The sequence below is a fragment of the Mesoplodon mirus genome (assembly GCF_964341445.2).
Source record: "Mesoplodon mirus genome assembly, chromosome: 12".
Lineage (NCBI taxonomy): Eukaryota > Metazoa > Chordata > Mammalia > Artiodactyla > Ziphiidae > Mesoplodon > Mesoplodon mirus.
The window spans coordinates 68624001-68638569 of NC_138988.1; the positions used below are offsets into that span (position 1 = coordinate 68624001).

Here is a 14569-nt window from a genome sequence, read left to right on the forward strand (position 1 = left end):
TTGCAGTGATAATAATCCAAATATTCAACAACCAACATGACAGACATAAGTCAATTGGAATGGATGCCAACAGTATCTACTGGTTGTCTGAATACCAGTATAAAAAAAAATCTTTGTAGTAAAAAAAAAAACAAGTGATTGAAACCCATTGGTCTATGGAATGTAGCTTAAGGCTTTTGGGGGAGGGGGGTGGGAGGTAGTGGGCACATGTTTCTGAGGACCCTTCCTTAGGCATTGTCCCTGGCTAGAGGAACATAACCTTGACACGTTCCTGCCTTTGGGGGAGGAGCAATCCCCCTGTGTGGCAGAAACCTGTGTTTCTGCCCACCAGCATCCATTCCCATCCCAACCCCCATCTCCCTGCCTTTGGGAACCTGCCCTGCCCAGGCTTCACGAGGTTCTGCCAGTAACAGTCCCTGGCCCCCACTGGCCAGACCGATTGGCCCAACTTAGGCCAATCAATTCTTCTAGGGTTTTGTATAATGGGTGCTGAAGGGAGGGTCTTGGGACTTTATACAGATTTGCCCACCCCCTCCCACTGTCCAGAGGGGCAGCCTCCCTCCCAGAGACAGAGAGACTGAGGTCCCCACAAAGGCTGAAGCTGAGGAGGAGACACCTAACATCAGCAAGTGCGTCCCTGGACCCCTGAGGCCAGTCTCACACAGCTACTGGCCCAACGCTGTTCCTTTGGTTTTTATTTTTAAAACAAGTTAGTTAGTCTTGGGTTTCTTTCAGTTGCAGCTAAAGGAGTTGTGATTACTTCATAGCTCCTCGAAGTGGACAGGGGCCCTCATTGCCCAAGTGACTGAGTACTGATGTGGCTCAGAGACTCCCTGAGCTGGGAGGAACAAAACTCCCGTCTACACAGGCACTCTACGCTTAGGCAGTGTGGGCAGGGCACCAGGTCAGGCCATCCCTCTGTTACCCGAAGCTGCATGGAGACCTCTGGGGACCTTCTTCATTTCACCTGAATGCAGAGGTCGTGGGGAGCACTCTATGGCCCCTCTGAGGAAGCCCCATCATAGGCTAACCTGTCTGGAGATGCTCAATCCACTCCTGTGGGTGGAGGGCAATGGAGTAGCACATTGGCCACCAGGTGTGACTACCCACTTCTGTCCTCCAGGTAGAAGCCCTGGGTCTAAGGGCTGGCTACATATGGGGGAGGCTGCGGTCAGCTCTGTCCTCTTCCTCCAGGCCTGTCTTCCTCCCCGGCTGAGCTGACAGTCCCTCCCCAGGACCAGCCTGTCCTGGGAAGAAATAAGATGGGAGCTGTGTGTTCTGAGCCCTGCCCGTTTGTGTGTGTGTGTGTGTGTGTGTGTGTGTGTGTGTGTGAGAAATGACCTGAGGTTGGGCATGAGGTGACCTCCCTCAAGACATGCTGGGCCGGGACGAAGTGAGAGAGTGGCATGGACATATATACACTACCAAATGTAAAATAGATAGCTAGTGGGAAGCAGCCGCATAGCACAGGGAGACCAGCTCGGTGCTTTGTGACCACCTAGAGGGGTGGGATAGGGAGGGTGGGAGGGAGATGCAAGAGGGAGGGGATATGGGGATATATGTATACATATAGCTGATTCACTTTGTTCTAAAGCAGAGACTAACACACCATTGTAAAACACTTATACTCCAATGAAGATGTTAAAAAAAAAAAAGACATGGTGGGCCTCTTCCTCTCTCAGGAGACCCTTCCCATCCTCACAGAGCAGGGACGCCCCCTACCCTACCAAACCCCCGGAACCCAGGCTAAGTCTGGGGCCCACCCTGACTCCAGCACGGCCACCACCAGCCCAACTTTCCACTGAGGAGCCACTTCAACTGGGGTTACTCCCATGGTCTCCCAAGGTCCCTGGACCACTCCAACTTCATCTGCATTCTCCACAGGCAGAGAGCCTGTCCTCTACTCATTCTCACCTCCAAACCTTTGTCCCTCTGGACTCCTGCTTGGAAGGCCTTTACTCTCGGCCTGCCTAAATCCTAGTCCCCCTTCAAGGTTTCACAAAAGAGTACCACCCCCTCCTGTGGGCATCCAGGCCTGTCCTGGGCATCCTATGTAGGCCTCGGTGCCCCACCTCTGTACCTGCGAACACCTCTCACTGCCTGTCCTCTTCTCGACGAAGCTTTTGCTGCCCTCTCTCCACATCTCAGACTCTTTCGGGCAACTGTTCATCATTCTCCCCAGACTACCTTGAGAGTTCCTTCAGGAATGAGTTGAGTGATGGGTGATTTTCACAAGGGCAGTTTTCTCCAAAATTCTATTTTGGATTTTCCAGACTGATTAAAAATTCCAAAAAATTTGAGGAACTGACAGAATTTGTGTATATATATCTAATATATTGGCAAAGAAACAACATGGAGAACTGAACAAAACTACTACTGTCTTATTTTCCATTGTTTCATAAAAACATATTTGAAGGCCAAAAAAGTAGGAAGGATGTAATTTCAGAGTAAAGAATTGTTCTTTAGGACTTCCCTGGTGGTCCGGTGGTTAAGACTCCGTGCTTCCACTACAGGGGGCATGGGTTTGATTCCTGTTCGGGGAAGTTCTGCATGCCCCACGGTGCAGCCAAAAAGAAAAACTGGTTCTTTAAATACGTTTATCTTTATTTATTTTTTTTAATAAATTTATTTATTTAGGATGCTTTGGGTCTTCGTTGCTGTGCACGGGCTTTCTCTAGTTGCCGCAAGCGGGGGCTACTCTTTGTTGCAGTGTGCGGGCTTTTCACTGCGGTGGCTTCTCTTGTTGCGGACCACGGGCTCTAGGTGCGCAGGCTTCAGTAGTTGTAGCGCACGGGCTTAGTTGCTCTGCGGCATGTGGGATCTTCCTGGACCAGGGCTCGAACCCGTGTCCCCTGCATTAGCAAGCGGCTTCTTAACCACTGTGTCACCAGGGAAGTGCCCTAAATGATAAACTCTTTAACAAAAAAAGCCCTTAGTTTTTTCATTTTGCTGTAGATCAGTGAGAATATTGTCATGGAAACCAGCAGATAGATGCGGGAAAGAAGAAGGCACTGGAGGATGTCCGCCCAGCCAGGCGCTTCCTGCCCCTTTCTCCTCAGACAAGACTGGGCTGGCCAGGTTTGGTCCAGGCCAAAGGGCAGAGCCAGGGCCGCGCTCACAGGTCAGGTTGGTCAGTGACCACCCACCCACCGCCCCTGGGGACCCTAGTGATCTGGCTCCCACCCCCTCACCCAGCACAGGTGTCCTGGATTTGTGCTTGTGACCAGCGCCAGCTGGATTTGGGAAACAGGCCACTGGTACAGGAAGAAGAGGACTTGGAGTCAGGAGCCCGGGGTCCAGACCTGGCTCTGTTGAGTCACCTGGGGAAGTCCCTTCCTTCTCTGGGCCTCAGTTTCCTGACCTTAAAATGAAGGCTCTATCAACTAGACTTCAACAAATTTTTTTTAAAAAGAAAAAAAAAAATGAAGGTTTTGAGCTAGTCTCTGAGGCTAATGTAGCCCTCTGTCCTTAAAAAAAAAAAAAGGGTATTTTGCATAGAATTTAGAATTTCAGGGGCCCACCACCCACTCAGGGCCTTCAATAAACCTCCCTGGGGCCCCTGGTCCTCAGATCAAGAATCTCAACCTGCCAATCCTGACACACAGCCATTGGCCTCTTGCCCCACCCCTGCCCCTTTTCTGAGCAGTCTTAGACATTATTTACCAATTATCTACCCCTCACAAATACCTCAGGGAAGGACGGTACTCTGCACAAAGAATTATTATCCCCTGGGGTTCCTCTCCAGTTCACAATGAGCTTTGCAGATGAGAAACTAATGATGATAGAAATCCCTTTAGGGGACAAAGCCTTCTGGCCACCCACAGCAGTGGCGGGGAGGGGCGGTGGACGAGCTTGGACTCAGGAGCTAGAATGAATGCCCTGGGTTTATATCTGGCTCTGCGACTTACTTGTGTTATTTGGGCAAGTTATTTTACCTTGAGCCTTCAGGTTCCTCAGCTGTAAAATGGGCAGCAGAAATGATAGTATGCACTAAATATTCCCGGACTTGAATTTCCCAGCTTCCCTTGCAGAAGGTTGAGGTCACATGACTAGTTGCGGCCAATGATCTCTGAGTGGAAGAGGCATGTGTCAGGCCTGGCTGAGGCATTTAGGGATCCATGTGCTTCCTCCATCTCTCTCTCCCATCTTCCATAAGGACCTCGGAGGCCACTCTTCCAGACGGTGAGCCTATGAGATGGGAGAAAGTTCTCCTGCCCCGCATCAAAACTTACATGACTGGTAAATAAAGCATTATTGTACCAAGCCACTGAAATTTCAAGAGTTCTCTGTTGTGACAGCCTTTGTTAATTACTCTAATACAGGGAGGGCTAACAGAGCTCATGGACACAAAACCCTCTGAGCTCAGTGGGAGCTGTTATCTTAGAGAAAAGACCTAAGCCCCCTATATCAGTCAGCTCATGCTGCCATAAGAAAACACCATAGGCTGGGTGGCCTAAACGACACAAATTTACCTCTCACACCTCTGGAGGCTGGAAATCCAAGATAAGGGTGCCAGCAGGGTCTGGTTCCGGTGAGAACCCTTTTTCTGGCTTGCAGACAGCTGCCTTCTCTCTGTGTCCTTACACGGCAGAGAGGAAGAGACAGCAAGCTCTCTGGTGTCCCTTCTTATGACGGTGCTAATCCCATCATGAGGGGACCCTCATGACTTCATCTAATCCTAATTACCTCCCAAAGGACCCATCTCCAAATCTCATCTCACTGAGGGATCTGGCATCAACATATGAATTTGGGGAAGGGGGGGAAACAATTCAGTCTATAGCGCCCCCTTCAAGTCAGGGCCCCTCAGATATTTTCTTACGAGCAAAAACTTTTTTTATTGGAGTATAGCTGCTTTACAATGTTGTGTTAGTTTCTGCTCTACAGCAAAGTGAATCAGTTATACATATACATATATCCCCTCCTTTTTGGATTTCCTTCTCATTTAGGTCACCACAGAGCACTGAGTAGAGTTCCCTGTGCTATACAGTAGGTTCTCATTAGTTATCTATTTTATATATAGTAGTGTATATACATCAATCCCAATCTCCCAATTAATCCCCCCCCCGCTTTCCCCCCTTGGCGTCCATATGTTTGTTCTCTACATCTGTGTCTCTGCTTTGCAAATAGGTTCATCTGTACTATTTTTCTAGATTCCAAATATATGCATTAATATACGATATTTGTTTTTCTCTTTCTGACTTACTTCACTCGGCATGACAGTCTCTCAACCATAAATGCTGGAGAGGGTGTGGAGAAAAAGGAACCCTCTTACACTGTTGGTGGAAAGGTAAATTGATACAGCCACTGTGGAAAACAGTATGGAGGTTCCTTAAAAAACTAAAAACAGAACAACTATACGACCCAGCACTCCTGGGCAAAAACCTGGAGAAAACCATAATTCAAAAAGGCACATGCACCCCAATGTTCATAGCAGCACTATTTACAATAGCCAGGACATGGAAGCAACCTAAATGTCCATCAACAGAGGACTGGATAAAGAAGATGTGGTACACATATACAATGGAATATTAGCCATAAGAAGGAATGAAATTGTGTCATTTGCAGAGACGTGGATGGACCTAGAGACTGTCATACAGAGTGATCTCACTAGCAAAATTTTAAAAGCAGAAGCAGCCAAGGGTGGGGTGAGGTGCGAGTTTCATCCAGAGGGAAATGGTGCGGAAGGCCTGCCTCCCCCAGTTCCACTGAGGGCTACCTGCAGCTCTCCCTGAACCCTCTTCCTTCCCAGTCTTCCTCTCCTCGCCCCCTCCATCTCGCCCCCATACTAAGGTGGGTGAATTATATACAATTTACAAATTCTTTGACAGTTAATTGACTCCTTAAAACTGGAAGACGTCTAGGTCTTAGAGGTCATCTTGTCTTGCCTCCTGGCTGTTTTTTTTTTGGCCGCAGCCCAAGGCTTGTGGGATCTCAGTTCTCCCAAGGGGGATTGAACCCAGCGGGCCCCGAGTTCTAACCACTGGACCTCCAGGGAATTCCCATTGCCTCCTGATTCTTACAGAGGACGTGTCTGGGCCTGTGAGGGTATGAAAAACACCAGAGGGCGGGGCTGGCTTGTCCAAAAGGTCAGGGTGGGTGGGGTGGTGGGCAATTTGGTGCAGCCAAGGGCAGAGAGAGAGTCAGAACATCAAGAAGCAAGCTGTTTCATTTCAGCATCTAAATTTTGCATAATTTTTGAAAATAAAGTTTTAGTTTACAGTTTTAAGTTTTAACTTGCAAGTAATACATACGGATGGCCTTAGGGCCCCTAAAATCGATCATCTGGCCGGTCCACGCCTGAGTCAGGGTCTCATAGGAGCGCCTTTCCTAATTCCATCCTTTTGCCGGGGCCTGGGAGCCTCCTGGGTGCTACAAAGGGTTTCTGCTGGTTTGGGCCTCCGCTCTGGAGTGGCCTGTGACCATTAACTCCCTCACCCTCCGCCCCCAGCCCAGGGCGGGCGCCGGGTCACGTGGCAGCGGGAGGGTTTATCCCCGCGGCCTCCCGGAGCCCGGCGGGACTTCTGCTTCCCAAGCGGATGGCCGCGGCCCTCGCGATACTCGCGGCGATGCTGCTCCCCTGCTGGGGCGCGTTCCCGCAATTTAAAAAGGGGTCTACAAAGGTGAGCCAAGAGAGATTTTGGAACCTTCCACTCTAGCAGAGGGCGGTGGTCGAGGTATCATCGTCTAGCCAGAAGGTGCCAGTTGGGTTTTGAGAGAGAAGAGGGGGATGGGGGGGAACCACCCCATATTGGCGATTTCTTCTCAGGCTGGAAGCTTGATAGGTTCCCAAAGGACTTCAAAGCCCTGCTTCACCTCCCTGGTGGCTCTGGAGGGGAAAGAAAGTGGCCTTATAACCAGCACCATCCCCTCCCTCCCAACACCCGCTCCCAGACACTTGGTCCTGCCCCCACCCCTTACCTACCTGCTCTAAGCGTCTACCCCTCTCCCTGACGTTCTAGGCACGACTCTTTCCTTCCCTGTCTTTCTCTCCACCCCATTCTCTGCCCACGCCCCACTAAAGTGTGATCTGGGAGTATTTTCTCCCCCCAACAAAGGTGACCCTTTGGGACCCACAGAGCTGAGGGAGGCCCCCAGGAGAGGAGAAGCAGAGGGAAAAGTACTAACCTGCCACCCTTCCTCTCCCCCTGCTCCTCTGAGTACTGCTGGAGGGGTGCGGGGGTGTGGTGGGAGGTGGGGTGACCATCTCAGGGCTTCTCTTTCTGGATCCCTGGGGCTTTGGCAATGTCAGGGACCCCCCGACCCCTACACACACACACACATACGCTGCCAAAGAGCTGGTGACTTAGGGCGTGTCCCCACAGACGAACGGGGCTAGGTGTTCCCACCACTCGGAGTGCTACAGCGACTGCTGTCTCATCAACTTGGACCACGGTGGTGCCTTCTGTGTCCCTAGGGCCAGAATAACCATGATGTGCTTGCCCCAGGTGAGACTCGGGTGGGGCAGCCCCTTCTGGGAGGTAGGGTGGGGATGGGCTAAAAAACCCATGTGGGGCGTCCCTGGTGGCGCAGTGGTTGAGAGTCCGCCTGCCGATGCAGGGGACACGGGTTCATGCCCCGGTCCGGGAAGATCCCACATGCCGTGGAGCGGCTGGGCCCGTGAGCCATGGCCGCTGAGCCTGCACGTCCGGAGCCTGTGCTCCGCAGCGGGAGGGGCCACAGCAGTGAGAGCCCCGCGCACCGGAAAAAAAACCCCAAAAAACAAACAACCCATGTGGCTGCACCTGCTTTTTTTTACCCTTTCCTTGGAGCAGACTTTCCCCCTTCTCCACCTGGCAAACTCCTAATTGTCCTTCAGTACAACTCCAGCCACCTCCTCTGAGAAGACTTCCCTCCTTGGAGCTCTGACACCCTTGGGACCCAGACCCTCAGCAGAGCATGTATCTCCCTGACTTGCCTGCCTTCTGTCTGCCTCCGCCACTGGGCAGAGTTCTGCAAGGGAAGGATTAAGGCATATTCACTTTTGAACCCCTACCCACCCAGCTTAGTGCCTGCACACAGTGCTCAACAAATGTTTGTTGCATGAATGAATATCTCTACCCTAACATCACCCGCAGCAAAGCGGGTGGGAAAAGACCTCCCAACCCATCCCTACCTCCCTGCCGCTATGACCTAATTTCTTGAGCGGAGCTGCCGTGGCAGGCCCACAGTTTTGGGATTGGACCTGAGTTTAAACCCTGGCTTTTCCAGCCCCTGTCTTTGTGACCTCAGACAGATCACTTCTGCTCTCTGAGCCTTAGTTTCCTCATCTGAAAAATGGGGTTAAAGTACCCACCCCACCACGTTGTTGGGAAGAGTATATGGTCATGGCCGTGACAGTGCTCAATGGAGCATGGTTGTTATTAGCTGGTGGAAATGCAGGGAGCAGAATGCATTGTACATCTTGTTCTTGCTCGCCTTTTCTCTGGCCCTGGGCCCAAATCTTTCTACGGAGGATGGGCTCAGCCTCCATCTCCCTGTCTGGGGAGCTGCCATTGCCCAGGGAGCCAGTCAGGCCGCTCCTGTGGCCTAAGTCTACAGCTGAAGTGGCCAGAGGATCTTTTCATCATGGGCACTTGATCTACTTTATTTTGTCTAATCCTCAAAATAACAAATGGGGTTACTATTATTATCCCCATTTGACGGATGCAGAAACTAAGAAAAAGAAGCCTAAGGTCACAAAGTTATCAGCTGTAGAGCTGACAGAGCTCACATCTGTCTCACTCCATCACTTGTGCTCTTGCTTCTGCTCCCCAAGGAGTTTAAACCCCCTTCTTCCTTGCACCTTGGTAACTCTCAACTCTCTTACTCGTTTTCCGCAGACCAAGGGTGCCATCAACATCATATGCCCCTGCCAAGTAGGCTTAAGTTGCATACACAAGGATCCAGTCTGTACCCGCCGGTGCCATTTGATTTAGAGGAGGATGCAGGCTGGTCACTGCCACCCCTCCCTCCCTCTCCTCCTTGCGGGGGGCGCCCATCTTGCTCAAAAGACATTAAAGTCACTTCCTGGCTCTGGCTTCTGTCTGCACTTCTTGGGAGAGGGAACTGGACAGGGATTGCTCCAGCCTGGGGATAGCTGAAAGGGGAGACGGGAGGCATGATAGAGCTTCCCATGGGGTTTGGCCCTGTCTGGAGGCCTGGTGGCTTCAGGGCGGATCTGCGGGAGGGAACTGGGGGGTGGGGGTGAGAGGAGGCTGCATCCAGGAAGGGTCAAGCCTTGGGAAGGAGGGCTATGTGGGAGGGGCACGGTTGAGGAATGTGCCTCGAGAGAGTATGTTGAGGTGTTCATGGATGGGTATGTGGTAGGGGGGACTGAGAGGGGGATCTGAATGCTTTTCAAGGGGAACATGAGGGTGGAGATCATTGAGAGAGTGTTTATGAGAACGCGTGTGAAGCATAAATGCAAAAATGTCCATGCCTGTGGTGGGAAAGCGACCTGGTGCATTGATCTCTCCACACTCTCTAATATCATCAGTTCCATTTTATGGATAAAGAAACTAGCTCACACAACTCAATAACCAAAAAGCAAACAACCCAGTCGAAAAGTGGGCAGAAGACTTAAATAGGCATTTCTCCAAAGAAGACATACAGATGGCCAACAGGCACATGAAAAGATGCTCAACGTCACTAATTATTAGAGAAATGCAAATCAAAACTATAATGAGGTACCACCTCGTACGGGTCAGAATGGCCATCATTAAAAAGTCTACAAATAACAAATGCTGCAGAGGGTGTGGAGAAAATGGAACCCTCCTACACTGTTGGTGGGAATGTAAATTGGTGCAGCCACTATGGAAAACAGTATGGAGGTTCCTCAAAAAACTAAAAGTAGAGTTGCCATATGATCCTGCAATCCCACTCCTGGGCATTTATCTAGAGAAAACTATAATTTGAAAAGATACATGATGTTCACTGCAGCACTATTTACAATAGCCAAGACATGGAAAAAACCTAAATGTCCATGGACAGATGAATGGATAAAGAATATGTAGCACACATATACAATGGAATACTACTCAGCCATAAAAAGAATGAAGTAATGCCATTTGCAGCAACATGGATGGACCTAGAGATTATCATACTAAAGGAAGTAAGTCAGAAAGAGAAAGACAAATACCATATGATATCACTTATATGTGAAATATAAAATATGACACAAATGAACTTATCTATGAAACAGAAACAGATTCACAGACATAGAGAACAGACTTGTGGTTGCCAAGGGGGGACAGTGGGTAAGGGATGGATTGGGATTTTGGGATAAGCAGATGCAAACTGTTATATATAGAATGGATAAACAACAAGGTCCTACTGTATAGCACAAGGAACTATAATCAATATCCTGTGATAAAACATAATGGAAAAGAATATGAAAAAAGAATGCATATATATGTATAACTGCATCACTTTGCTGTATGGTAGAAATTAACATTGTAAATCAACTATACTTCAATGAAATACATTTTAAAAAAATAAAGAAACTGAGGCTCAGAGAGCTACATGACTTGCCCAAGGTCTCACCATGGGTTATCACCATGGGGTATTTTCTGCTGCAGTTATCCAAAAAGCCAACCCAAACTGGTCTAGATGCTGAGGGAATTCACTGGGGGTTGGGACTAGAAGTGCAGTAGCAGCCTGTCCTCAGGTCTGGCTGAATCCAGTAGCTCCATGGCCCTCAGGCTGGATTCCTTTCCAGTAGCTGCAAAAGTTCCAGGTGTCACATAATAATAACAGCTAAGATTTATTGAGCACTTATTATGTTCCAGACACTGAGCAAAGTGCTTTTTTATCTGTATCAACTCCTCTTATTCTCACAACAAAGTTATAGTAGGTACTATAAATATCCCTATTTTACAAATATGGTATTGAGGCTCAAAGTACGCTTCTCAAAGGTTCAGAGTAGGGGTGAGGCTGGGATTTGAATCCAGGCTGTCTTGCTCCACAGGGCAGGCTCTTAACCACAAATCCACCTTACATATGCAAATCATGCCTCCCAGAGAAAGGAAACATCTGTCTCAAAATTCTCAGCAAACATGCTAAGATTAGTTCTGATTGGATTTGTTTAGTCTGCATGCTCAACCCTGAATCAATCATTGTGGTGGAATTAGCCGATTGACTTAGCCTGGCTTATGTGCAAGGGTGCAAAGGTGGAGTCAGCCTCTCTGGGACTATTCCGGTGGGGGTGGGTGCAGGTTTTACCTGGTGTCTCCCCAGCCAAGAGGTCACCAACACAGTCAGGACTCAGACACCATCGCCTTTCCTGGCCAGATCCTGATGAAGATGCATGGTCTCACCTCTGATGTCTGGACCCCCTCTCCTGGGTCAGACTGGAACACCGAGACTCTACCCCCAGTCCAGTCTGTCCTGGTGGTCACCTTGCCCTGGACCCACCCACCACTCCTCATTTGACATAACCACAGTGTAACTCAGAGATCCTTTGCCTCACGCAGAAATCAGAAATTGCTTTTTCTCCTATCTCATTATATCTCAGTCATTTCCCTCATGTCACCAAAGCACTTTTTAAAACAGTAATGACTGCCTAATTTTATTATATACGTGGACCCATATTTACTTAACTGTTTCCCTATGAGTAGACAGTAAGATCATTTCCAAGTCCAAACCATCTGTGTTCTTTAGGATACAACTTTACAGTTGCAGAAGCAAAAACCTACCCTAATGATGGCGTAAGCAAGGTAGATGCTTTCTCTCTCATCTGGTAGTTGGGGGAGGCTGGCTGGAGGTTCATGCTGGGTGAGATTGTCCATGCCTCCACCTTCTTCCACCCTCTTGCTCAGCCATCTGCTGCTCTGTTTCCTTTTCTTTTTTTTTCCCCTTAATTTTTTACAGCGTGGCACACACAGAAACATCATATGTGTATAGCACCTTGGGGTAAGAGTAGAAGGGCCTTGGGGCCTTAAAGAGGCTCTCCTGAGAGCAGAAGGCATCCACATTTCCAGACACACTAGTCAGGAAGTTCTGCCCTAGGATGTCAAAGATGGTGCATCACCATAACTGCTGTGTCCACATTCCAGTTAGAAGAAAGGGGGTAGAGGGACAGTAAGTAGCTCAGTCTTCCTAAAAGGGCAGCACCAAGAGGCCACAGGAATTGTTTTCACTTACATCTGATTGGGCAAAACTTAGTCACACGGCTGCAGATAGCTGCAAGGGAGACTGGGAAGTGTAGTTTTCATGTGGGCATCTGTGTGCCCAGCTAAAGCTTGGGGGGTTCTATTATTTTTTTTTTTCTTTTTGCGGTATGCGGGCCTCTCACTGTTGTGGCCTCTCCCGTTGCGGAGCACAGGCTCCGGACGCGCAGGCCCAGCGGCCATGGCTCACGGGCCCAGCCGCTCCGCGGCATATGGGATCCTCCCAGACCGGGGCACGAACCCGTATCCCCTGCATCGGCAGGCGGACTCTCAACCACTGCGCCACCAGGGAGGCCCGGGGGGTTCTATTATTAAAGGACAAAAGGAGAATGTATAGTGGGAGCAATTCACTGCTATAAAACCTTTTATTATTATTTTAACAAGCCAGGGGAACTTGGCTCCCAGGACCTAGAGCTAACGATGTACTGGTAGGCAGTTCGAATTGGGTAGTTTGTTTTGTTGTTGTTGATTTGTATGTGTTTTTTTGTTTTGGTTTTTTTTTTACTGGAGTATAGTTGATTTAAAATGTTGTGTTAGTTTCAGGTGTACAGCAAAATGAATCAGTTATACCTATACATATACATATATCCACTCTGTTTTAGATTCTTTTCCCGTGCAGGCTATTACAGAGTATTGAGTAGAGTTCCCTGTGCTGTACAGTAGGTCCTTATTAGTTTATATGAGTTCTTTATATATCTTGGGCATTAACACCTTATTGGATATATCATTTGCAATATCTTCTCCCATTTGTTTATTTTTGCTTTTGTTTCCCTTTGCCTGAGGAATCACATTTAGAAATATACAGCTAAGACTGATGCAAAGACTTGCCCATGCTTAGGTAGGAAGACTCCCATTTTTGTTTTTTATTTTATTTTTTGCCATGCCAGGCAGCTTGCAGGATCTTAGTTCCCCAACCAGGGATTGAACCCGTGCCCCCTGCAGTGGAAGCTCAGAGCCCTAACCGTTGAACTGCCAGGGAATTCCCAAGGAAGTCTCCATTTTTGATGATTGGCCAATGACAGCTTTCAAGCTCTCACTCCCTTTTTGCCCCACATCTAGGCCAGCCGATAAAAGCACCTGCTTCCTCCCTTGGTGCTGGTGAGAGGTGCAAACCACACAAACCCCAGCCTGCTCAGGCAACCCTCACCCTGGCCCCATCTCCTAGCTGCAGTAAAAGTCAAAGCCACCCGCCCCTTCATCCTTGCCACTCACACCTCCTTGCACCTGCGCTGCTGTCCCCAGAAAGTTTCATTATTCTAGTAATAAACATTTCCATATTGTCTGGGTATGTGTGGCATCATCCATTCCAACATCCAAACCAATTTTGGGTAGGGGGTGTGATTTCACTCTCTGTGAGGAACCCAGAAAACCTGTGAGTTCTCCAATTCTCTTTCCCTGCGATGGCTGGGTGACAAGGTTAGGATCTATTGCTGGGAGGTGCCTGGATTGCTAAGTCACCACAGGGAGGACGGTGGCCCCGGAGAGTCCCGACTCACAGCAAGAAATCCACTTGTGTTCTGTTAAGCCTCTGTGATTCCTGGACGGTTTGTTCCCACAGCATTTCCTTACCTACTGTGACTAATATGTGTAAAAATGTCTCTTGCTGCTCTGCCCGCAGCATTATCACCCGCGCCCACTCCCAAGACTTAGGCACTTTGTTCTGATTATCCGCTGCCACAACCCACTCACCATTTGTGTTTTGTGCGTCCTGAGCTTGTAATTCTTGTGCTCGCCAAGAAGGCCTACAGAAATGCGTTTTGGCGCACTGCATTTTCTCAAGAGAGGGAGTTACTGAAATTCTAATTGAAAGCCTCTGGAGGAAGGGAGTGGAAAGATGAAAACCAGAGTCTAATCTTCTGTTACTTGATAGCTTTGTGACTTTGGGGAGGTTTGGCAGCTTCTCTGGGCCTTAGTCACCTCATCTGCAAAACAAATATTCACAATGCTGTTTGTTACTAATAATACACAATTGGATTGGATGAGAGAGTCTTTTGAGATCCTTCTAACTGAAGACTTTTTTTTTTTTTTTAACTGAAGACTTCTAACTGTAAAGCTAATAACAGCTTCTATTTATTGGGTGCCTACTCAATGCAGAGCAAAATATCTACTATTTAATTTAAGCATTGCATCATCCCTGTGATGTACTCTTATTATGCCCCATCTTGCAGAAGGGGAAACTGAGGCTCAAAGAGGTTAAGAAGGCTGCCCAAGATCACACAGCCATCAGGCAGCAGAGCTGGGATTGAACCTAGATCTCGCCAGTGCCAGAGCCCAAGGACACAGACTAGATATTCTGCTGGCAGCAAGATGAGCACAGCAAATGGTCCAGGAAGCAGCAGCGGTTCTTGGGAAACATCAGCTTTATCCCCATTGCTTGCTACTCTGTCCCTTTGGTCTGGGAACTGGCACTGCGGGCATCTCCC

At 48.8% G+C, this 14569-nt stretch overlaps 1 protein-coding gene across 1 annotated transcript; it reads left to right on the plus strand.

The window, feature by feature from the left end:
* Positions 1-6536: 6536 nt before the first annotated feature.
* CLPSL2 (colipase like 2) lies at positions 6537-8915 on the plus strand (the record flags this gene model as incomplete). Its single annotated transcript, XM_082638886.1, has 4 exons — positions 6537-6620; positions 6767-6820; positions 7311-7445; positions 8820-8915. 4 exons carry the CDS (start codon positions 6537-6539, stop codon positions 8913-8915), a joined length of 369 nt encoding a protein of 122 aa, XP_082495012.1.
* Between the last annotated feature and the right edge of the window lie 5654 nt (positions 8916-14569).